Source organism: Bombyx mandarina, chromosome 11 (assembly GCF_030267445.1).
Source record: "Bombyx mandarina strain Sakado chromosome 11, ASM3026744v2".
In the NCBI taxonomy this organism is placed as follows: Eukaryota; Metazoa; Arthropoda; class Insecta; order Lepidoptera; family Bombycidae; genus Bombyx; species Bombyx mandarina.
Window position 1 is genome coordinate 7103886 of NC_143218.1, and position 27145 is coordinate 7131030.

General features: G+C 36.9%; 1 protein-coding gene across 1 annotated transcript in view; it reads right to left on the bottom strand.

Moving 5' to 3' along the window:
- Positions 1-3271: 3271 nt before the first annotated feature.
- The window catches only part of LOC114242224 (GTP-binding protein REM 1), a 142865-nt gene continuing 118991 nt past the window's right edge, over positions 3272-27145 (bottom strand). The window contains exons 3-5 of the mRNA XM_028173307.2: positions 11670-11755; positions 11092-11281; positions 3272-8865 (exon numbers count right to left, since the gene is read on the bottom strand). Coding sequence (XP_028029108.2) covers positions 8588-8865; positions 11092-11281; positions 11670-11755 — 554 coding nt within the window. The 3' untranslated portion in view covers positions 3272-8587. The remainder of the gene's footprint in view (positions 8866-11091; positions 11282-11669; positions 11756-27145) is intronic.

The window sequence follows — 27145 nt, forward strand, 5'->3', positions numbered from 1 at the left end:
CCGGATCTTCTCAACGGGTCGCGTTTCCGATCCGGTGGTAGATTCTGCGAAGCACTGCTCTCGCTAGGTTCAGTGTGAGCAACACTCCGGCTTGAGCCCCACGAGCTCACCTACACACGTTAGGGTGAAGCTGAAATAGCCTCTCAAGGCTATCAGCATAGGAAAAAAAAATCTCCAGCATTGCCGTAGTAATAGTAAATACTCCATAATTTCACATTTCTCGACGGACACAATACAATTCGTATTTACATCGTGAACTAGATATGAACCTCATTGAAATTCATTTGTGATGTGTGGACATGTTTATTGAAAATTCAGAGTTTATGTATTTTCTGTAGGGTTGGCAAATGTTCGTAGATGTACTTGGCTTAATTATCATAAAGCCAATGGATACAATTTTAATCGATAGAAAAATATTGCGATAGAAAAGTCTTGCACTAAAGTGAGTATTTTTTCTCGATAGACCGACTGATGACTTCACTCTGTCTTTCAATTAAAATGTGCAAGATTTTCTTTAAATTTCGATTAGGACGATTCATGTTTAAACGGATTTCGTGTTTTTGTTGGCAGATACAATTAAAATTTTACAAATATACATTTTTATTAATTTCATTTTATCAAATAAAATAATTTTAAAATTAAAATTCGTTTATTAGTTATAGCTTTTTTGTTGTTGGAATTGATAAGTAGAAGATTTATTATAGTGTGTCTGTGATGGTCGACAACCCTATCCCAGGCCCTTTGTGATCAACTACTGTTATCAAATAGCATTGTTGTTGTACACAGGGAATTGTATTAATACGTAAACAAACCGTTGTGTTTGTGGACTTTAATGTCAACACAAACTTACGTACTGTGCTGAAGTTCGACAATATTATTGTAAGCTCGTTGATTTAGTATTGGAAGCGCTTTCGTACTTGAGAAGCGATAAGCGTTTATTTAATTATAATATTATAATAATAATTGAGAACAAATCACGGACGATCATCCGGCCCTTATTTAAGATTCCTTGTGTTTTGGGTATCAGGGACTGACAAACATACTTATATATGTTTAAATATATAGATAATAAACACTCAGATAAACAAGAGCAAACAAACATGTTCATCACACAATGTTTTCCCAATGCGGGAATCGAACCCACGACCCTCAGCGCAACTGTCAGAGCTGCTAACTACTACACTACCGTGTCAGTCATATTTATTGATTAAAAGACCGCAGAAAATCTCTATTATACTTTGTTGAAGATTTGTATGCTTGATGCCGATTCTAATTTGAAAATCTTATTGATAGTGTTACCGATGTCCACATCCCACTGATGTTAAGTGCTTACCGGAGCTGATCTTAACGTCTATACCGTCATCTAATTTGTGACAGCATCGACCGCTGGACGATCACACAGCCCACCAAAATTAAGTGAAGTGGTTTCCGGGGAGTCCATAGATATCAACAACGTAAATGCAGCCACCTGCCTTAAGACATGATTTCTGACTCTCAGTTTCATAGTATAACTTACTACATAGATGCTTTACCCTTTAAACTGAAACGCGTTACTGCTTCATGGCAGAAATAGGGCGGTGGTACCTATCCGTGGGGGTTAACAAAGCGTCCTACCGCCAATAAAAATTGTATTCAATAGTGCTATTCTATCTTTCGTGGTGGAGGATGCTCCAAATACCATGGCCTGCCATGAGGACTAACAAGTCCATTTTAATAGAGCTAAGCATCCAAAAAGGCTCTCTACCATCTGCCAAGAACGTGTTATGAGCTTCTTCGGACACATGATGCCGTCTCCCAGACATGAATTAGAAAAACTCATAATTTCGGGTCGCATAGCAGGCAAGCGCGCCGTGGGCAGAACACCAGTCAGATCCTCAGATTTGATCTATCCGTGGGGGTTAACAAGGCGTCCTACCGCTAATAAAATATGTATTCAATAGGGCTATTCTATCTTTCGTGGCGGAGGATGCTTTGAATTCCATGGACTGCTATGAGAAACTAGCAAGTCCATTTTAATAGAGCTAGACATCCAAAAAAGGCTCTCTGCCATCTGCTAAGAACGTGTTATGAGCTTCTTCGGTCACATGATGCGGTCTCCCAGACATGAATTAAGAAAACTCATAATTTCGGCTCCCATAGCAGGCAAGCGCGCCGTGGGCATAACACCAACCAGATCCTTAGATCTGGTCAAGAGAACAGCTGGTGGTAGTCAATACTATGCGGCCTATGCCACCCGTGACCGAACACTATGGAGGAATGTCACATGTGGTCGCGACCCTTAGCAGTGAGGGAATGATGAAGAAGAAGATCTTTTGAATCGAAATACATAGCTATGTGGATGGGACGGGAGCTCTTGTTCCCTGGTAAGTAGTTTTTTTTTATTGATGTATTACTGGTGGCCCAGAGGCCTTTCCAGTTTCACCAGGACAGGTTGGCGAGCAAGGCTCAGTAAGGAGGGGTGGGATTTGCGGTAAATAGTTACTGGAGTCTGTAGGCAATACGTTGGAGCGCCGTCATTTTTCTTGAAGCTTGAGATCGAAGTGTCTCAAGTGTATTGTATAACGGCTATCCGATCCTTTAAGCCGGAAATAATGGCTGACTCACGGCAGAAATGAGCCGGATAGTGGATTCTGTTTTTGCATAAGCATATTGCTTTGCGATCATTATGGCATGTATGAGTTCTAAGGTCTCAGTATAGTTACAACAACTGCCCCACCCTTCAAACCGAAACGCATTACTACTTCACGGCAGAAATAGGCGGGGTGGTGGTACCTACCCGTGCGGATTCACAGGTTACCACCAGTAATTACGCAAATTATAATTTTACGTGTTTGATTTTTATAACACGATGTTATTCCTTCACCGGGGAAGTCAATCGTGAACATATTTTATTAAGTACGTATGTCATTATAAAAATTGGTACTCGCCTGCGGGATTCGAACACCGTTGCATCGCACGATACGAATGCACTGGGCGTCTTATCCTTTAGGCCACGACGACTTCAGTTATTTGTCTGGTAGAGGTCGCATTATGTTAGACTGCGCGATACTAGGCTTCTGTTTGGGACTGATAGTGTTCACTAGGATACGGTAGGCGGCGGATTGGCTCCGCCCCTGGCATTGCTGACGTCCATGAGCGATGGTAACCACTCACCATCAGGTGGGCCGTATGCTGGTCTGCCTACAAGGGTAATAAAAAAAAGTTACGCAAAAATTAAGGACTCAGATACACCCACATTTCGTGTGCATGAAAAAAATATAGTATACACATATAAAGTAATCAAATTTATTGTCAATCAATATATTTACAATAAAGGTAACGGTAAATAGATTTAATAGTAGAATTACAATATGAAAGGACTTATGTTAATTGTAATGAAAAAGTGAAGATAGTAAATGGTTTGCGTTCTATTAAATTATAACTATTGAATAGATTAGGACGTTTTGTAGTAACTGGTAGTAAATAATATGTAGTCAAAGATTTAGTTACAAGTATTATTTTTGTGTGCTTGGTTTTTTTTATTACGCACATTAAAGAAGTTATCACTACTTAAAAAACAATTAACATTTTTTATCTTCACTCTTACAATTTAACTTAAGGACCCTAATTATATATTTGAAAGCTCATACATCATTGAAATGCATAATGTTGACGTAACACTAAATTATTATAGGTACATTTTATTTACATAAATTTCTCTAATTTTATAATATATTTATATTTTTTATGACCTACCCTTGAGAATATTGTATTTGAAATCTCTTTGCAAAATGTGCTGTGTCATTTAAACTGACTTATTGGGAAGTATGATATGAGAAGATTGTTAGAGGGGTCGTCGTACTCCCTTACGGAGGCACGGAACGGGCCTCGGGGCAAACCCCACTGCCCGGGCTGAAGCTCCCTGCCATGAAAAGCCGGGGTGAACTGACGCAGGGAGGAATTGATGAGACTTTGATTGAGAATTGATGAGTGATTGACTGAGAAGATTGCATCAAGCTATCTTGTTTTAGTTATCTACTAAAGTAGACAAGCTTATTGTTCAGTTCCCAGACTAGCAATGGTAGAGGTACAGCCACTGGGCAGTTTCTCACTGAGGACTCCCTTTTAGCCTCGTTCGAAGAAGGCCTTATAATAACGCTCGGAAAATAAGGTAAATTTCATTCCATGGTCCGATAGCACACGGCAAAATGTCTGGAAACAGATTATGTTAGCTGAAGACCATACATTCTTCATAGCCTATGTAGTTATGAAACATCATATTAAACTATATAGGTAATAAGAATAGATCTAAAATTTTTGGTTATTCTGGCTGGGTGCGATATTTTCGTAGTGATTTTGGACGGGTACTGTTCGAAGATGTTGGAGCAGTTCAGAACTGGTGAAATCAGTTTTTTTTACTTTTTAGAAGTTGTTAAAATCTCCTGAAGCTATGATCGGAAATGATTGGGTAGGTTATAATGGTATTTCTAAATTACAAACACATAAGTTAACATAAAAAAAGGTTCATTCTTTCTACGAATCGTTTATCGGTGTTTTAGCGCGTGTTTATTTCGAGAGACCTTCGAAATTTGTTACGAAATTTAATATGATATGTTTTACTCCGACGATATGTAATTTTTACATTAAATTTCTGCTTTCTGTTCCACAAAATTGACATTACACAAACCTGACCGGTTGGCAGTAAACCAGAAAGAGTTAATAAAATTCGTGAAGTGAATATCTCAAAATAAACGAATCGGCTTTCAGTTACGTAGACTAAGCTCCTCTTAGAAAAGTAAATTATGTCATAATTTGATTGTTAGTGCTTTATATCTTTTAGGCTAGAATTGTTTTTTTTTCGGAGCATCTCGTACTAAAATATTAAGTATTTTTTGACTTTCAATTTAATTTGCTGTTGTTGATTTATTTACATTATTATGACATTTAAATATGTATTTGGATTGTGTGTTTTAGTAGTTAAAACCGTTTCTCTATTGATAAATAACACAAGAGCAAATATTTAATTCTACTAAATTTATTTAAGGTGCTCTTTTAACCTTTTTTGCATACGTCAATTATTAAACCAATCTGGGATCTTAAATTGCCGCAATCTTTCATTTTTTCAAATCATGTAAATAAGTAAAATAAATATTGCAGTCATAAAATTGTTTTTATTAGTATCGTTTTATTAAGAAAGGTATTGTTTATGGGTGTCTAGTTTTGGAAGACAAAACGACTTTTTCACGGTAATTTTCAAGCTAAAATTTAGCTGTCTCCTTTTTTGTTAGAGCGTGTCGAATTTTGATAGTGATTGATATATATTAAACATTTTTATATTAAGTTTAAAAGAGAATTTGATACAATCCGTAGAATAATTTAGAATGAACCTTTTTAAATATTTAGAATACATTTTAATGATAAAAAGGCACTGTGTTTTGAATTCTAATCTACAAAGTAAGGTTGATAAAAATAAATTTAACTTTGAATATTTTTTAACAAGGGACGTTAAATGAAAATTTTATCTCGTAAAGTTAATATTAAAATACAAGAATAAAAAGGATTTTATCAAAAGAGGATGATAGGCTTTAGTACTTAGTGTTTTTAAATGTTATACGGTTATTTTAATACTATAAAAATGTATAAAATTTAATATCACTAATAGGTAAGATTAAACATTTAATACATTTCAAATCCTTAGGTGCACTCGCATTTATGTAGCTACATGATAAAATTTACAGAATAAGTATCTATATATAGTTTAAAAATTGATCAGATGAAACATTAAAAATACACATGTACTGACATCTAGTTAAGTATTCTATGTCAAATAATGAGGGTTGAGTCGTGTTATGCGTTGTGTTTTGATGGTTCCAAATGTACAAACATTAATGGTTTTCGATCAATTCAAAATTTGTTCTAAACATACAAAACCATAGATTATTTATTTTTAGGCGGGAACGCGCTATAGGTTTTTTTTTTCAATCAAAATTAGATCAGACCACAGTAGTGTGATAATCATTATTTTTCAAGACTGATTTACTTATAGATTTTGGAACTCGCAGTTGAGAAATCTTATGTTAAAAAATATTACAAATAAATAATAACAAAAAAATTCACCTGATTTCGCGTGCCTAACAACATTGTTGTTATTTATCACGAATTTATTTATTATGTAATTATGTCGTTAATTTAAGTCAGAAACTTTTAGCCAGTATGACAATTTTTGCGATATCATTCACCAAAACAGTTAATGTATTCGAATAAAAAATATTGATGTTTTTTTTTAAATATGTAATATTATGGAAGGATGTAATGGACCCTGAATTTATGGGAAGATTTAAATTCGTAACTCGATCATCAAATTGGGAGCTGCTATGTGCAATTAAATTTGTGTAGGTTAACATTATCATATTATAACAATTACATGAAAGATTATTTAACTATTTTCTAAACATTATTGCTATAGAAATGCTGAAATGAGAATCTTACAATTATGATTTTCCATTCAAATAATGTTAAAAATTTTAATTGTTTCAATTTTATGTATTAAAATGCAGAACCCATCGGCTAGAGGCAACCTTAATAGTTTTAGCTGTACAATCATAACTATTAGATGACGTCAATCTGGCCGCAAATTTGAAGCCGTTTTGAAATAGTCATTAACACTTTATTCGGACTAGCATAAAATTAATTCTACAATAAGGATGATACAAGAAATATTAAATTGTTTTTGTTCCAATGAATGAAGTTCTTATAAATTTGAGAATATCGAATTCTTTTTTTACATTCTCACACTTTAACCGTTTTATCTTGGATTTATTTAATCATTATCAAATACTCTAAGATTCTGTAAATTACTTAGTACTAACGCAAATATTAAATATTAAAATAAATTATCTATATTAATTTGTATATATGAGTGTTTTTATAAGCTATCTAAGCTACTAAGACAGCTTCCTTGTAGTTACGACTTTACATAGTGGTCAAGAAATATGCTTCTACAAAGTACTTACTCCTCTCATATACTACTGATATATATGTATACTTAAATGAAATGAGTTGTACAAGTAGTAAATATGGTCCAATATTTGATATATTTTCATCTACGAGATAATCTTACATTTTGTATTAATAATAATTGTTTAAGGTGTTTGATGCAAGTTTTATTGGTTTTTTCCTTTCACTGTAAAGACATTTTTTTTTCTCCAGAAAACTCATGTGTTTTCATGAACGCTAGAGATTAAAATGGGCTTAGAGTTACAGAGAATTTCTTTACATGGTCAAGCATCGATCGTGTTGAAATACCTTGGATATTGGATAACATTTAAATTACGTTAATTTGGATCATTGTGATTTTTCTTATAAACTTAAAACATAATATGATAATAAACATGACAAGTGAACAAATAATTGCATAGTACAATCTCAACTAATTTAAAGAAAGCAGAGAATTGATAGAACATGATAAATAAAATGTGACCTCACCAGGAGAACCATTATAAACATATATAAATTGTATATTAATTGTTTTTTCAAACCCCCTCCTTCCGTCTTCCTCCTCATTACTGAGAGTCGCGACTCCTGCACTGCATCAATCTCTCTTGTACGATTGTTCGCCATCTACTGCGATCCTTGGCCTCGTGGAGGCCATCGTGGAGCTTGATGTCCAGACAAGAACGAATTCGGTCCGACCATCAGGTCACTGCGTCCTCTGGGACGTTTGCCCTCTATTTTTCCCATCACCATCAGCTGCTCAATATTTCTTCACTATATACCCAATATTAGAAGCCATTTACAGATGAGTGTTTCTTCAAACAGATTCTGTTCTATGATAATAACTATGGTAGAATTACAACCGTTTATCTTAGACGAGTTTATTTTTCGAAACATCATTAAAACTTGCATCATTTTATTAAAATACTGAAAGAAATCTTAACCTATCTTAATGAACTATGAACTACGTATTATTATATATACTACTATTAAATTCTCTCAAAAACTTGGCACGTAATGACTATGATAAAAACCGTAAAACTTGGCGTTACATTTTATAATTTACTACGATTAATATAATATAGATAAATGTACTAACTAACTAAGTTTGATAATAGGTACATGTTAATTTATAGATATTTGTTACATTCTCTTGGAACGAAGTTGTACTATAATGATTCAGATCTGTTATTAGCGTAATTAATTATAATTGTATGGATAATGGAATCCGGTTTAGGGAATCAACACATATACGGAACAAATACATTTTGAAATTTAAATACCATTTTCTGACCAAGTAGATTCTTACGTATGTGATTAAAAACAAATGCTTTGTATTTGCACGGCTATAGGTAAAAAGGGTACTTGACTGAAGTGATTAAGTAGCTCATGAAGATTGTCAAAGCCAGGGACACAACAGAGCCGCTAATTTTCACAGAAGACAAGTTTTAGCCTTAGTTTTCTTGTAGTTTTCTTACATTTATAAGACATTGAATCATTATGGCATAACCTCATCCTAAAAACTGACCGACACACACAAAACGACCTGTGTTCAATACAAACGCACACACGCACATAAAGTCCTTCAAACGAACACAGGGCCGTCGTTCTCCACTCACAGGACGTGTAAGTTCTCACAGTTCTTGAACTTGGTGTCTTCCTTGCCGAAGATCCACGTGAACATCTGTCTGGCCTTCATACTGGCCCGAACGACGCCTCTGGACTTGTACCAGTGTGCCGGAGACGACTCCCTGCCGCCCTCTGCTGAGTAGTGCTGCTTCTTCAGCCGGATCTGGTTGAGGATGCCGACAAGGAGCTCGTCAACGTTGTGATTAATCCCGACAGATACCTCTATGAACTTTGCCTTGTATGTACACGCAAGACATTTTCCGTCTGCGAACAAAAAAAGTACATTAGTGAACATTTTCATCAACTTCAAGAAGACAACGTCTTTTGTCAATATTGAAGACCAAAGTTAAAAATCGAATTGTGTTGATTACTTTAGCATTAAAAAAATATCTTTAGTAAGATCCAGGAAATTTCCGCGGCTAAGTCGGTCACGTCTTCGCTTCAGCGATTTTTAGTGTCTAGCTTAGAACATGAACCAGGAACGGATTTGGAAAAAAAATAATTTCGTGTTTTGTACTTTGGTAGGGCATGTTCAGACCACGTGAATAGGTACAATCAGCTTGCCCATTTCTGCCGTTAAGTAGTAATGCATTTCGGTTTGCAAAGTGGGGCAGCTACCGGTTCAGTTCTGAGACTTTGCACTCTTGTCTCAAGGTGTTTCATCTCAGGGTTCCGTTATCGATGATATTTTTATAATTAGGAAACGTGCGCGAACCATAGTACGTGTGACTTGTGTCAAAGTTATTCGAACAAATTTTATAAAAGTTTAATTTAAAAGAAAATTAAGGAATACCAGTAATAAAAACAGTCATCCGCCTTTTTTCCTACATAAGCTGATGTTCTTGAGAGACCATATCAGCGTCATCGGGCAAATAAGTGAGCTCATGGGGCTTAAACCTGACGTTGTTGCTAACACAAACCCTAGTAAGAGCCGTGCTTCGCAGAATCTACCAACGGATCGGAAACGCGACCCACTGAGAAGATCCGGCGAGAAATTTAGTGGGCTGGAAATTAACCCACAGAGGGTTAATTCACCGAGCTCTTCGTCGCAAGCGACGGGTTCGACGAGAACGATATACGAACGGAAACAGTTAAGTATCCGAAACTTCAGTAATAATATAGTGACAATAAAAGAGACGAGAGATAACACTATAAAAGTAGTTTTAATTAAGTAATTAGATTCAGAGTTTTTATGAAAAGATAAAAAAAATGTATGAGAACAATTTTGTCTAATTCCTAATACATCTCTGGCACAAATAATAGGCTTAGAAGTGATCCGATACGACTGTTTCGTCGCCGCTCGGGAAATCTGGCCGCGATCTCTGTTCCTAATGCCGGATAATGAACACCAGATTTCTGATAATCATCATTATTTTCGGCAGATTTACGCGGGAATAATCATTTTTCTTGATGAGGCTTCGTTAAGGAGCTTAAGAAATGTATTGACAGTGTTCGCGGGCACAACAGAGCTTGGTTTGATCAATAATTTTTTTCTTCCATTAAAAAATACTGCGGTAGTCGTTTTGGATTCCTCAAAATGGGGAGACGAAGCTCACAAAATTTGTACACAACATTTTACAATTTTGCGCGTCAAATTTCACACATCAATAAATGAAATCATCAAATCGATTTTTCCCAAGCGTCGTTCAAAGAACACCACTGATTTTTTTTTAATAAACCAATTAATTGCGATTGAAATTGAAATATTTAGAACGAGAAAAATATGATTTATATACCTTAATAACAAATTCTTCGCATTTAAAGCAAAGGTGAGAGTTCAGCGAATGTCTGAAAAGCAAATCTTCTCTATTCATTCACAAACGAACAAAGTGTTTGAAGCCTCCAAGAGAAATGGTTTCAAATTTGCACTAAATCGAATCGTAACAAGCTTGGATCCCTTGATTTATACACTCGTTTTCTTTTCAATATAAGAGTTTTTTCAACTTTTAAAATTGGTTTCGTGTATTACACAAACATTGGGATTCTTTATAGAACGTGAGAGAATTTGGTTTTCTTTATTGCCTAATTTTGTTTACTCTTTATATTTAAATTGAAACTCAATATTATCATGCATTTACAGGTACTTGTTCTAAGGTAGCGTAATATTGGTTTTTAGTGCATTTTTTATTGAATCAGTTAAACAAATACAGGAAAAATACCCACCCAAATTTGACTATTTCAGATAAAGTTCTACCAAAGATTTTCAAATAACAAGAGCGGTTACGGAACAATTTTAAAGGACGCGAGCCAGAGTGCTCTTTACAAATTTATTTAAGACGTCTCATTACAAGATGCATGTTGATCGGAATATCGACAGTTGAAACAAGCGGATTGTGTAGGAATCGATTTAAGAGATTTAAAAAAAATCGGTGTTGCCCTATTCCAATATGCAAAAATACTCCGCTCCATAAACATTGCCATCTATTCTTAAATAATTAATCTATTCTTAAATAACTAATCCATTCTTAAAAAGACAGTCTTAAAACTCACCTTGTGTGGAGACGGCCCTACTCCTTGCCAGGTCTATCTTGTTTCCCACAAGCAACGCTGGTCGAGCACGCAGCATGTCGAAGTCCAGTAACCTGGCTAGTTCCTGCTCAGCTTTCTGGAAGGAAGCCTTGTCTACTACAGAGTAGATCACCACGAAGGCATCTGGAGGCTCTGATCTGTCGATTTCTTCCTGCGGGATGATGGAAACGAGTGAGATTTTATGGTAAGTGCAAAAGGTTTATCTGTGATTTAAACTTCACTTGTCACTAAAGAGGTTTCCTATTTCAGATCAGATCCACTTATCGCTCATAGACTTCACGTGGTCAATATTGTTGCCTACTATGATGCGTGATGTGGAAATCACCTCTATCGTGGAGGGTTAGTTACACATAGACTGACTCGGCGGTAATTAGCGCCCATTCGTACTTAGTACCTTAGTACTTAGGGTTGAGGGTCCTGTTTTTCCTCACATTGAGTAAAAATTCTTGTGACGAACAAGTTTGTTTGGTCTTTATCTTGGTGCTTAAAGTCGATACATTGCAGTGTGATTAAATCATTTAAATCAAGCCTAAATTTACCTTAGCACTGGTGCAGTTCACGAAATAAAGCTCTGATTCTTCCCCGTTAAGGAGTATAGAAACCTTCTGTTCTGAGCTGTCGACGTCTGTAACAATAAATGTGAATAAGAAAAGATAAGCTTTGCTATCAGTCTAGATTACGGGGTATGACGATCTTCTATGGCAATTATTTTTCTTATTTACCTTGTAGGCAGACGAGCATACGGCCCGCCTGATGGTGAGTGGCTACCATCACCCATGGACTTCAGCAATGCCAGGGGCAGAGCCAAGCCGCCGCCTACCGTTAAACCACGTTAGGTGCCACCACTCTGCATATTTCAGCCATTAACCAGTAATGCGTTTCGGTTTGAAGGTTGGGGCCGCCGTTGTAACTATACTGAGGCCTTAGAACTCATATCTCAAGATGAGCGGCGGCATTTACGTTATAAATGTCTATGGGCTTCGGTAACCACTTAACACCAGGTGGGCTGTGAGCTCGTCCACCCATCTATGTTTTTATTAGCGATGTGAATGGGTTGCATGCTGTTTCTTGTGATTGGATTCAACAATCATTTTTGACAATGACTCGAGTGACAGTTACTTATCACGCAAACAACTTCAATCCCTCATTCTTCAAAATACTAAAAATAATATTCTTTTGTAAATATTTTCTCTAAAATGACGCAATTAGCAAATCAATGCAATGACTCATTTATTACGTCATTCTTCGCGGGAAAATTGGCAACAGTTCGACAATCAGTCGTGATCGAGTCAATAATTGCATATTATTTTATCAATTGTACAATTTTATACCTTAAATCCATACACTAGGAAACCATTTCGTCGGCTTATTGCAAGAAGTCATTAAGTGACATATTCATTATTTTGGGAAAACGGCATTTTAGTTGGAATTAGTTAGTGATTATGTTGATTAGCCCATATTATCCTTCATACATAACTACAGTGAGAAAAACTGAATGTTTTGGATTGCTTAATATGTATATTAATTAAAACAAGTGAGAGTCGGTAATCATATAACATTATATATTATTTATAAACTAAAACTAAAAGTTAATGACTTCTTGCTACTGTAAGTCGGTTTTATATGTGAATTAATTATTTCTTAAATTAAAATAAACCAACAAAATACTTATCAAATCTTATTGAAATAAACAAAAACGAATAATAACATAATAATCAAAAACATTTTTTTCATAACAGTTGACGTAAGAACTTGCAATAGCTAATAATGCCAAGTACTCACGACAACTTCGCAGTCTCAAAAGTTGTACATAATTTTATTTTTATTTTATTGCTTAGATGGGTGTACGAGTTCACAGCTCACCTGGTATTAAGTGGTTACTGGAGCCCATTGACATCTACAATGTAAATGCGCCACCCACCTTGAGATATAAGTTCTAAGGTATCAGTATGGTCGCAACGCTGCCCCACCTATATAGAGGAGGGCCATTTGGATTGTTGATAATCCCATCCTCACGTATCGTTTGGAACCTCTGGGTCTGCGGAGGACTTCGGTTCCCTCTGTATTTTGTACCGTATGTTCCATGGGGAGTGCTCTGAGGAATTGTTCGAGATGATACCGGCATCTCGTTTTTACCATCGCACCGCCCGCCACCGGAGTAGAGTTCATCCATACTATCTGGAGCCACTACGGTCATCTGCAGTGCGTTTCCAGAGATCTTTTTTGCCACGTACCATCCGGCTATGGAATGAGCTCCCCTCCACGGTGTTTTCCGAGCGCTATGACATGTCCTGCTTCAAACGAGGCTTGTGGAGAGTATTAAACGGTAGGCAGCGGCTTGGCTCTGCCTCATTGCTGAAGTCCATGGGCGACGGAAAACACTCACCATCAGGTGGACCGTATGCACGTCTGCCTACAAGGGCAATAAAAAAAAAACCCTTGAAGCCGAAACGCATTTCTGCTTCGCGGCAGAAATAGGCGGGGTTGTGGTACCCACCCGTACGGACTCACAAGAAGTCCTACCACCAGTAATTACGCAAATTATAATTATGCGAGTTTATTACACGATATTATTCCTTCACCGTGGAAGTAGATCGTGAACATATTTTGTTAAGTACGTATTTCATCAGAAAAATTGGTACCCGCCTGCGGGATTCGAACCCCGGTGCATCGCTAGATACGAATGCACCGGACGTCTTATCTTTTAGGCCACGACGACTTAAATAATAAACTAAAAATAATTTTCTTCTCCCTGTTAGTCAATCACTCATGTATTCATTCAATCATGTATTTTTTTATGAAAATTAGGAATTGAGCTTAAACACCATACAAAAACATAAAACAAATAAAAAAATATCTAGGTTAAAAAAATCTGTATCAGAGGTTTTTTCTTCAGGAAGATAATTCTTTATCAGGTATATTATTATACCAATGGTGTAGCTCTGCAGGCTAGGTCTTTAAAATTGGAAACGTAGTCATACCTGTATTGAACAATTTTAAGTCGGTTTTTCCAAGCTTGAAGCATTTAACCTTCAAACACTGTAGTCCTACAGTGTCAATTGACTTATTAAACATTAATTTGTTTCTCAACTCTTTTAGGCTCAAGATATCAGAGTGGCTCATTACTATAGGTTCATACGGCGTCTTTGCTGTTTTTTTTCTTTTTTAGCTTTCTGTTCGATCTAGCCAATCTTAAAACATTACAGAGGTCTATCATAGAAAAATTGGCATAAGACACATTTGATTCTCGATAGAACTATGCATATTATCGACCTCCATATTATGTGTGTGGCCCAATTCTAAATACTTACGTTCAACCACCTCAAGGTGGGTAACTTGAACTAAGTATAGCATTAAGAATAACAGAAACTGATTACGTTCTTGCATCAGCTCGCTGAGTTTCTCGCCGGGTCTTCTCAGTGGGTTGCGATTCCGATCCGGTAGTAGATTCATTCACGAAGCAGCTGTTCTTGAGTTGTTAGGTCTTCTTCGGAGGCGCACGGACAGCTGTTAGCAAATCCCAACCCTCTTGGCTGAGCCTTTGCTAGCCCACATGTCCTGGTGAATCTGGAAAGGCCTCCGGGCCACCAGTAATCCTTCAATCCTAAAAAAATATAAAAAAGCCTGTCTGGTGTTACAGTGATTACTGCAGCTCATAGAGATCCAACGTGAAAGCCACCACCCATCTTGAGACCCGAAATCTAAATCTAAATTGTTCCGTATACTGCTTCGCTTCGATGGTGGTACCAACTCGTACGGGCTTGCCATACGCCATACCAACCATCCTATCAGTAAATACAAGTTGGCAATCGTAGTCCACTGGTATGATTCTCAGATAACGATGTTGCCCGTTCTCCAGTGTATCATTTAACATCTTCTACACCCGTGGAAAGAATGATGCTATTGTAGGTCAGGTGTTTGCTTGCTAGGTTGTGCGAAAGTTGTTCAAAACTTCAATTGCTTCAATTCTCCAACATCTTGCTTCCTCGTCCTTGTTTGAAACATTTATTTCGTTGCATTTTGTCAGAAATCATTAACTTCTATAACAGGCGTGGTAATCAATGTATCTCGCCGCAAACTGAGCGAGCGAGGCAGTACTCTTTCGTCCCGCGCAAACCCACCCTCACCCGTGTTCGTCGGTTTCGTCTTATGCCCCGTGTTTCCTAGACAAGCTGTTTTGTCGCATTTCACCAAACCCTATATAACTCACTAAACTACAATCGAGGAACCACATAGCCTGCAAGAATTTACTATGTTCTTTTAATCGATGTTAACTTATTAAAATCATGCCATCAACAAAATGGAAAAAATAAGGAAAAAGAATAAATGATTTTATGGAAATCTTAATATTATGATTTATATTATATTAATATCGATAAAAATCATTAAGATTACTTATTGTGCATTTGTGATGAAATGATTCATTACAGAAACTATCTAAATGTAAATAATGAATTTTATCGAAATGCAATTTTAAGCTATATTATACTACACTGTTTTGATAAAATTAATTAGATGCTGAAAATGAGTTCTGTAATGTAATGTATGCTGTTTTCAAATAATTATCCATTTAATAAAAATAACTAGTGCTGCTTAGTGAATCTTTGTAAATGCCTGACTTCCAAAGTTGCAATTATCAATTTTCTACCAAAGACGTAACGGCTAAAATTGGCCAGCTAGAAATTAGTGTGTTTTTGGATTTTGTAGAATATGCAAAAATGAGCCCATTTCAGATAAAAACGCATTTAGTGATTTTTTGCAGTTAATGAGTTCTTGCAATAAGCCGACGATTTGAAAAGCAGAAACTTTTAAAATGTATTTACAATAATCAAAAAATGAAATTGATTAGGTGAGCCAAGTACAAATACTTTCGTGCGTTCAGAAAACCGCAATTTAAATTGCACAGCTAGTCGGCCGATGACCCCGAAACAGGTGAGGGTGTATCAGTTATTTCACTTCCATTACGTGCTTTTAATAAAATTTCAACAATGATCAAGTTCAGGATATCGAGGCATGAATACGACTTTTTACAGTAATGGAAGACGGCTAGGCAGTATTCAAACCGGAACAATCAATAGCTTAATGAATGAAATACAGAGGACAATAGTTATTTTGGACCGAGATTACTGTACATTATAACGCGTCGCGTCGCGTTTCCGATCCGGTGGTTGGTTCTAAGAAGCACTGCTGTTGCTAGGGCCAGTGTTAGCAGCACCTCTTGGTTTGAGTCCCGAGAGCTCACCCTAGCATAACGCTGATATAGCATCTCAAGGCTATTAGCATAGGTAGGAAAGAAAAAAAAACTGTAAGCTTAGGAATTTTTTGCTTATGCATGCTGATCCATCCAATGTTGGGAACGCCAGAGATCACAACGTTAATGCCATCATCTTTAGAACATGAGGTCGAAGTCATATTAAGAAGTTATCTTGAGTAACGGCTGTCCCACCTCTTCAAACCGGAGTCCATGATTGCTTCGCGACAACAATATGCAGAGTGGTGGTCACGTATCCGTTTAGGTTCAATCCCTCCCGTGAAAAATCGGCAACGAAGCCCATACCCGCGTCAAGAGCTCCAAGATTAACGTAAACTAATTAATGAATATTTGTGAAATGTTTATCAAAGCAGTTTCTCCTTGCAACGCCGCCTATAAACGAAATCAGGCTTCGCCTTCGGTATTACATGAATTAATTACCTACCCACTCAGTGTGAATGCGATTCAATAGACTCTTAATTTACATGCTGATGTGTTGTTGATAGGTTCGTTTGTGATTGTATAATTGGGTCTTTCGCAGACTTCGGCTGTACGTCATCGGATGTTGTAGTTATTCGTGTGATTCGTGAAGTTCATTTAGGAGGGTAGGTGATAAACAGGATAGCGCTGTGCATGACGCAGCGGTACTAGGTGGTATGAGTGAATTGTGTGCTTCGTGCGAGTTTTTTAACTTTTCGATCGCGTAAAAGTTAACTGTAATTTGTATGGAGTTGGAATAGCTTTCCTTCGTTTGCTGCTAGGGGCGCTGTTCCAACTCCATACAAATTTGAGTTAACTTTTACGCGATCGAGAACGTTAAAAAACTCGCACTAAGCACACTGTGCTCCGATACCGAGTTGTGCCATAAAAAAAAATGAGTTGGCCGGATCGCCTTAAGCAATTCCTCAGAATACTCCTCAGGGTACATGCGGCATTTTCTGATGAACATAACTCAAAACGTACTTTAAGTTATCATCGCACAGATGTAAATGCAGCATACTTTAGTAACTATACTGAGACCTTAGAACTTATATCTCAAAGTGAGTGGTGCATTTACGTTGTAAATGTCTATGGGCTCCAGTAACCACTTAACACCAGGTGGGCTGTGAGGTCGGCCACCCATCTAAGTAATAAAATAAATAAATAAATACTCGTATAAAAAAAAAAAACGCGCGTGTGACATTCCTCCGTGCCGTGGTGACACAGGCAAGTAACTGAATCACGAATGTTCAATATGGCTGAATACTCGCTGACGAGACATCCATTTAAATGCAAAAAGGAATTTGGGGCTGTATTAAATCGAAACGTATTTATTCGTTTTCTACTTACAAAACGCCATTAGAAAAAATATTTTCATATGACATAATCTACATTCATCACTGTTATTTCAATAATTTGGTTCTTTTTCATAAATCTGTTCCTAAAATTGGAAATCTCATGAAATTACGTATGTTACCAATTTTCCTGTTATTTTCACACATCCAACTACCATATTTAATAGCTAAGCAAAAGTCTGGATTTAGTTGTTATTGATAACATAATTGCTGCCGTTTTGATTGTGTTAAAACCACGGGTAGGTTAAAAAAAAAACCACGATCCTGCGTGTTTTTGCCACGAACCTGTCGTGCGTTCCATTTTGAAGAGTTGGAAAGCCGTTATACAATCCGGTTGAGGCTTAAACCTCATGTCTCAAGGTCGGTGGTAAGATTCACGTTTGGGCTCCAGTAACCATTAAAACTACGTATTAATTAAACTGTGTATATAAATGTATTTTAAGAGCCCCGAGTATTTAAGTATTGGACTTATAAAAAAAAAACAGAAATAATTAGCACCAGTCATTTCTCTGCGACAAAAGGAAATGTATCAATGTCAATCTCTAGCAGACTGGCTCTCAAACTTGTTACGCCCCGGCACTTTTATCGGTGAAGGAATAATTCACGGCACAGTACAAATTGTTGTAGCTCAGTAAACTCATTAATTTCATTCATTCGTTCATGTTTGGTTGAAATTTTCGTTACTTCATTTATGTTTACTGAGAGTTTAGTTAATTTTACTCTCAAATTCATGCATTGATGTTTTCATGCCTTAATAAAAAAAACACACACACAGAAATATTCATTAGTAAAAACACGATGATAATATCATCTCAAACAATTCCTCAGAGCACTCTCCGTGGAACATACGGTAGAAAATACAGAGGGAACCGAAGTCTCTCCGCAGATCCCTTCTCAGTGGGTCGCTTTTCCGATCCGGTAGTAGATTCTGCGAAGAACTGTTCCTGCTAGGGCTAGTGTTAGCAAATTGCTAGGCTACACGTTAGGTAAATCTGGCATGGGCTATCAATCGAAGCTACCAGAATAAGTAGGCAAAAAAAAACACTAAAATTAGATTCGTTTAATAAAAATTAAAGCTTACAGATTTTCTTGGTTATTGGTAGCAGTAGCTATGTATTATGGATGGCGAGTTGTTACCGCTATCACCATTATGCCTATTACGGCCGTGAAGTTCTATAATACAATTAAAACTTCAACCTACAAGCTTGAGGTGTGTATGGGCTCCGGGACCCATTTCCGGGAGTCGTAATTTCGTCTGTCTATCTGAAGAAAGAAACGAAAACCAATAAAAAAAAATTCGCATTTGTAACATTATTATTATATAATTAAAACGGTATAATCTTATTTTTATTATTGATATCGATATCGATATTAATATAATGAGTGTAAAAGTGTGTTTGTTTGTACATCTTTCACGTCGAAACGATGTAACAGAGTGCCATCATTTATTTTAGGTGATAGCTACTTAGTTCAGAAAGTTAAATCAGGCTACCTTTTATCTCTAAAAAACATCTCATTCCCACGGGAAACTATTCGACTATCTTTTTATTAAGTGTGTAATTATTAAAAAATACGTGACATTAAAGAAACATTTATTATCGTTTATCCTTGACCACGTGGACGAAGCCGCGATTAACGGCTAGTTAAAATATTATTTTTCTGACGTATCGAATGCCTTACAGCTTTCATGATCACGAAGGGCTAAATCGCGTAACTCGAAGAATAATAAAAAAAAAATGATTTGAAATATTGATTACTGAACTTACTGTCTTCATTCCTTCCTTACAATTAATATGAAAAGAAGAACGGAGCGGCCGTGGTATTTACAAGACATTTACTATCTGATCGTAAAACCCACAATCTGTCCTGGTTTTCAATTAACCGAAGTGGTGCTTCCCTGGCCATAACGGCCGTCGGAACTGTAATAAATCCTATACCCTAGGAGAAGCAAGACGTTAATAAGACGGATTCTGAGATCGACCTTTTTTTTAAATGTTATACTTAAATATCATACAAATAATGCAAAATGACATCTTAAGAACCATAGCAAACGTACCATGGTTTGTGACAAACACTGAGATCCATGAAGCCATGAACATGAGAACTGTTAAGGAAGAGATAAGGTTGACAGGGACTAAGTACAGAACTCGGCTAGAAAACCACCCAAATACCCTAGCTAATGCGTTGACAAAAGTCAGTTACATCAAACGAATGAAACGTCATGATATACAGGGAGTTGGTGACAGATGGTGATCAATGAGGAGTCTCCTGGTGAGGAGCCTCTTCGATGCGATGGCACACGCAACGCATCTGCTCATAGTCCAGGGCTGATCGCAGATAGGCACATAAAAAATATGTTATACTGTCAGATAAAACCAGAACCACAAAACTATGTTTCAACTATGTCGCATAAATACAAAATTCCAGTACGTGGTTCGTCTGATTGCCAGATGCCCATGGACATATGTAATGCCGGGGATACATCTAAGCCGCTGCTTACAATTCCAAATTCATTTCAAACAAAGATTCAAAAAAAGCGCACTCAGGAAAAAAATGAGGGGAATTCATTCCTGAGGCGGATTGTACAATTCGTAAATTATCTCACTAAAGGCTCTGTGCACGAGCGTGGTAGGTGGTATTAATGAAATATGGTTTGGTGGAAGGTTGTGCGATAGGAAAATGTAATATGATGAAATAATCACAAACAGTACTTAATATATAAATGAAAATGGTCGACTGGAAGAGAATGCCCATGGCATTAAGTCCGCCTGTGTACAAGTTTTGTTTTGTGCATAAAGTATAAATAAATCCTAATCCTAATTCTTCTTTCCTTTTGCGGGCCTACTGGAAGAGATTTCAGCATGAAATAAGTAGTGCCCTTGTACTCTGTATCCTTATTGTCGTGTCTTTTCTAACAGCTGTGTGTACAAAATATATTAAATATTAAATAAAATAAATAAAATGCAGTCAAAGGGACATCATAGTTATGCCTTCAGTAATTTGTAAGATTATGAGACACCCTGTATATATTAACACTGCCTTCGTCGGTCTTTCTTTTCATAAAAGCTTTTTTGTATTTTACTCACACACTGGTACGTAAAAGATACTTTATCGCGCCCGCACAGTTAAGACGAATCTCATTTCATACTTTAAATTCTATCAATAAACATATTATGCACATACAGAACTATGGTAATTTTGTCCAAGTTATATTTTGGCGTGGATTGATAACTACATTACTCTTGACAAAAAATGATTAACGATCGCGAATCCGTAAAGTCTTAAGGTAAGACTTAATATTATGTAAACAATTAACAACTGGTGGTAGGACGTCTTGTGATTCCGCGTGGGTAGGTATCACCACCCTGGATATTTCTGTCGTGAAGTAGCAATGCGTTTCGGTTTAAAGGGCGGGGCCGTGTAAAAACTGAGATCTTAGAACCCATGTTTCAAGGCTGAAAGGCGGCATTTACGTTGTAAATGTCCATGGGCTTCGGTAACAACTTAGCACCAGATGGGTCGTGATTTCGCCCACGCAACTAAGCAAATAAAATATTTTCAAAACTTTACAATTTTACTTTGATTTGGTGTTCTGTAATTTCCCGCAGAGCAAGCATTCTGTTTTTGGAAATAAAATGTTTGCATATGAGGGCTATTTTATAAGGTGAGACCCTTTAACCATGTACCCTAATGATAGAAAGAGACAGATCTTTCTGTCAATGCACTTAGTCTTGTTACGGATGAAGCCACTTACGCTGTGGTTTCATTGTCACAGTTATGGCCCAATGTCTGGCTTTGATCTACGCCAATTCTACGGCTATTTCTTTTGCGCCAATCACTTAAAGTTTTACTGCGGCTCATTTCGACAGGTAAGAGGTTCCAAATGAAAGCAACTTAACCTTTTTATTGCTAAGACGGTTAAACAAAGTCATGGTCTATCTGGTGTTAAGTATGTATTTCATTACGTGTCCGACCGAAACTGGTTTTTACGACCGAAGCCAGAACCGAACTTTCGGTCGGATACTTATTTCATTACAAAAATTGGCACTTATTTGTGGAATTCGAACAAAGGCACTGTCGCTCGATACGAGTCATCATCCTGTATCTCTTCACTATTGGATGTAGGCCTCTCCTATAGACCACCCCAATAAAGGTTTCTCCGCTTTTCGCATCCAATCCCATCCCGCATAAAGCTGCAAGTCATCCGTCGACCGAACAGAATGACGACTAAACTTGCGCTTACCGATACTTGTTCTCCAGTCCAGAACGTATCTGCTCCATCAGTCAACGGTTTTGCGATACGTATGTTCAGTTTATTGTCAATCTTACTAGCTTTACTTTGCTTTATTATCTTTAGAGCTAATTTAGTTACTTTAGTACTTCCACAGATTTCCTCATTTCTAATTCGATCTATCAAAAAAACTCCGAGCATACCCACTTTCTGTAGCACGCTGAATGACTTTAAAGTCTTTAAAAATACGGACCAGACTAGACCGGATAATTTTCATATTTCAGCGCCATTTTTCATTACTGGTAGTACGCACGATACGCGTACACCAGGCATTTTATCGTTTAGGCCACGTAGAGAGTAGATTGGATATGGCATTAACTACATTATTTTTTAAAATTGTCAAATGCCTTAAGATTCAAACTGTAGCACTGATGACGTAGTGATGTACAGTCTGACGTCTGGCGTCTAGTACACCGGACGACTATGGACAGCGGACCGCATGACCACTTACAGGCAACAACAGAAGCTCATGACAATGGCAGATATTAATAGATATTGTCGATGATACGTACTGGTATAGCATACACTCGATAGGAACTCGTGACATGTGATATACTAATCATAATTGTTAAAGGTGCATTATCAAAAATACATAATGTACATACGTGGTATTTTTGTACGATTTATCTCTGTCAGCTGTCAATAAATAAAGAATTTCCCTTTAGGCCGTATCATTTCTAGAGCCATCCATCTTTCCAAACATAGAAGGTATTTCTTGATGTTATTATCATTTCCGTTTCGTTGAGACACGTACATATAAGCTTATGATTCAGTGCTGTCATAAGATTCGGAGTGTACTAGAATTGAGTATATCCTTTGGAATCGGGATAAATTATTATTATATATGTTTTGTATTCGGTCGATAGGCAAAATGAGATCATTGAATTTCAACTACATATAAGGACAAGAAAAAGTCATCATAAAACTAATAATGCCCTCTATTGAGTAATACGGTAGGCTAGCTTGCTCAAGCTTGCGTCATGCTTGCTTGTTTATATTTTAAAGATTTAATGCTTATCTTTCTTTTTTTGAATTTTTCCTTCTTTATGCCAATTTTTTATACTATATTTATAAGTATATAGCCACGAGTATTTATAAGTTGCTTGTAGTATAAGTAGCTTGGGTCTACTTCTGGCGTTACTGACATCCATAAGCGGTGGATAACCACTCATCATCAGGTGGGCCCTACGCTCGTCTACTTACACGGACAATAAAAAACAAAAAAGAATAAAATCTCTTACTATCCTGTGCGCACGACGGTCATAAAACCCTTAGGGATAATAATAAGAACCCCGTATCAGCAATAACTTCATAAAGTTAATATAAAAAGAAACAATTCCAAACTGTTTTTCTTGAGCCCAACAAAAGCAGATGTTCCATGAGTCACTTAATTCGTAAAATGTCTACAGTACGTACTGAAATATGTAACTTTGTATCGTATTCACGAATTACTTCCACAGTGTAATAATGGTTTTGTGTATTTACCAAAACTTGTGGTCCCGCAGTAGTCGAAATTCTACTATAATTAATTGAAATTATAAGTTTGGACATTATTATGGTTCTATTGTCTATTGTATACTTATTTAATCAAATATATGCGTCAAATACATGGTAGGGTATGTAAAGTTTTTTTTTATTGATTTAATGTATTAATAATGCATTATTTAAAAAAAAATTTAGCATTCTGCACTCCTTCTCTATATTCTCTATAAGTGTGGAAAATTTCATGTTCACGCGATTTTCGTAAAAAGGGGTACAAAAGTTTTTGTTTCACGTGTTAATAAATAGATAAAATTTACTATATTTTCTGTAATTGCGTGCATACTGACTACAACCGACTAAGCTCCTCTACCAATAAAATCGAGAACGACTAATATACATGCACAATATGACAGTGTAATGTGACCAAACCTAAAATTTTGGTGGGTTGCGTCCAATAAATTTTCACAAGGCCACTTATAATTAATTCAAGTTAATGAAGCAACGGGAAATAAGTATTCAAAATCTACCGGTTTAATTAATGATCATTTAGCGTTTAGGACAATAGCGTTCAATTGAATTTTTTAAAAATTTTTTATTGCTTAGATGGATGGATGAGTTCACAGCCCACCTGGTGTTAAATGGTTACTGCAGCCCATAGACATCTACAACGTAAATGCGCCACCCACCTTGCAGTACTTTCAAACCCAAAGATATGATCCACTTATTATAGTTTTTCCAGGTATCGATAAAAGTTACGCAGCTCTTCGGTGATGAAGTCAATTATCTTTCCATCAAAACTTTGCATCCCAAGAGGCCGGCCGCCGTTTAGGCACGGATCTCAAGAGAAAAAAGTAAACAACCGATGTGGATCGGATATCTGCGGGATGTTGATTGAATTTTCCGCTGTTGACATCATGTGTATGCGGTGTGGCTACGAATACAGCGTAAATAAGCTTGTTCGCTCATTTTGTCGTCAAGTTCACGTCAATCTTGATGTTAAATTGTGACTGAAGCACATCACAAATTTTATCGGGCTTTGCAACAACAAAATTATGCGTTACGCTGTTATCAACATCAAAACTAAGCTATAACATGGCATTTATTAATAACAAAATGTTCAATAAACTACCAGACGCAGCGTTCACTTAATTCACTTTAGTCGCTTGCTTTTTATGTTCTCAAACGACGTACGTTGACCAAAACCATCAGAGAGTTTTACGCACCAGTTATTTTGTGTTTAATTTAGGTGATTCGTAGCGTAGCAGCTGATAAACGTATAATTTATAGTGAATGTCGAGAGCGAGAGAGTAATTTTTTACTTAAATATGGAGATCGTAATATATCGGTAGCTTTATTTTCACAACGTTTTTATTTTTTTATTTTTTTATTGCCTTTATAGGCAGACGAGCATACGGACCACCTGATGGTAAGTGGTTACCGTCGCTCATGGACGTCAGCAATGCCAGGGGCCGAGCCAAGTCGCTGCCTACCATAAAGTACTCTATGCAAGCCACGTTTGAAGAACGACATGTCATAGCGCTCTTTTAGCGTTTCTGGCTCTCATAGGGTTTTTTGCTCTTAGCTTTTATAGAATTCTAACAAATACTCTTGAGATATAACAATGTATAATTTTAAAGCTTTAGTTTTCTCGGTTAGCCAGTTAGTTCAGTGGCCCCACTATCTCTTGGGGCGCGTATATTGGCTGTCAGTAACATTGGATAACATTAATGGTTTCTTTTGTTACACTTAGTACAGCCAAGATAACTGGATTGACCCCGAAACGGCTTCTGAAGCATACAAAATTTGATTATATATATTTTTTTACATGTTGAATCATCTTAGATATGGTAGGAAGGTGTCTTGTGGGCCCGTATAGGTAGGTACCCTACCTTTTTATACCGCAAATCAGTAAGCCGGTATGAAGGGTGGAGTAGCCGCTGTATAATAGAACTGAGGCTTTGAACTCATGTCTCAAGGGGAACCGCGGCATTTATGTTGTTGATGTGTTTGGGGTGCGGTAAAAGCTTAATACCAGATGGACTTTCCTTCTTCGTATCACTCATGTCAGAGCGGTCGTGGTCGTCATTCGGCATGATTGCTGTGGGCAAATGTTTTACGCCCCACGAGTAATCGCCACTCCTCCCGGTTTGTGGTGAGCCTGGTACACTCATGCAAACAGCCATCAACTGCCGACTTGATCTGGTCGGTCCATCGCATGGGCACCCTTCCACGCGGTCTGGTGCTTTAAATTTTGCCCTGAACGACAAGAAATGACTCCATAGAGCATGGAGTCATTTCCTCGGTGGGAAGATGATGTTCCAGATGGACTTAGAGTTCGTTTATATACGCAGATCTTAAATTTGGTTCACGAAGCCTAAAATTAAGCACGATTTCTGAAGTCTACTTAAAATAAGGAATAGACACGACATTCGTAATTTTCAGTGATTAAGAGTAATTTTCAGATCAACAGCGATATCACAGTAATCAAACGAAATAATTTCGAGTAGCAATACAAGTCTCTAATTGAAGTGAAAGCTCGAGGGAGCTTTTGAATTTATAAAATTCACAGTTCAACGGAGCTTTGAGCGAAATTAACGCTATTTCAACTAATTAACAAGCCAACGAAGTGTAGATTAAGTGCGAGCTAACGTTCATTCAATTTTGAATATTCACTTTAAAAATTTCCTTTAAACGAAATTTGTAATTATTAGCATTAATCCTGGATAGAACCCGGAGTGCGAATAAAGTTAGTGTTTTTCATTTATACATCTGACACCCAAAAGTATGCATATCTATTTTTTATTCTACAAGCAAAATAATAGAACGATATACAAAATTTAATGGTGTATATTTCATTTGAGGACACATATTTAATGTATCGCTCACAAACATCGAATTCGCCCAAGGACCATAAGTCCTAATTTACATAGATTCACTGACTGGCAATAGTAACGCTAACCTATCACTGAGTAGTGAGTAGTGGCGCAATGTAAATTATTATTATTATTAATTATTAATGCTTTATTTCAGTTATTTTTTTTTTAAAAACCATAACATTTTTTTAGTAATAATTACTTATAATCTATGTTAGTAACTTAAAAAATCTAACACATAACTATCATTATATACATTTTATACCATTATATATATATTTTTTCTCCTTCCAAGTGCCTACTGCAAAGGCTATTGATCAGCAGTCGTTCGATCTTGCTCGATATGATTCTCAAAAGACTGTTGCCACTGTCACGAACTCGACGCAATAACGATGCACTTCAATGCAAATGTTTTTCCATTGCAGTTGGACGTTGTTTACTACCTAGATCCAATTCAATGTCAGGATTATTTGTGCGAGTCCCATTTCGCCAGCGTCACCGCGTTTCTCAAGTGAACTCCAAGACCATGTGTAGCGTAACCGTACTTGTTGGACTCGGCAAAGATTTCGACGTGATACCTAACCGGAACATTAGCCCGCTGAGTTTCTCGCCGGATATTCTCAGCGGGTTGCGATTCCGATCCAGTAGTAGATTCATTCGCGAAGCAGTTACTTTTGAGTTGTTAGGTCTCCTTTGGAGACGCTCGGGTAGCTGTTAGCAAATCCCACCCGTTCTGGCTGAGCTCTTGCTCGTCCAGCTGTCCTGGTGAAACTGGAAAGGCCCA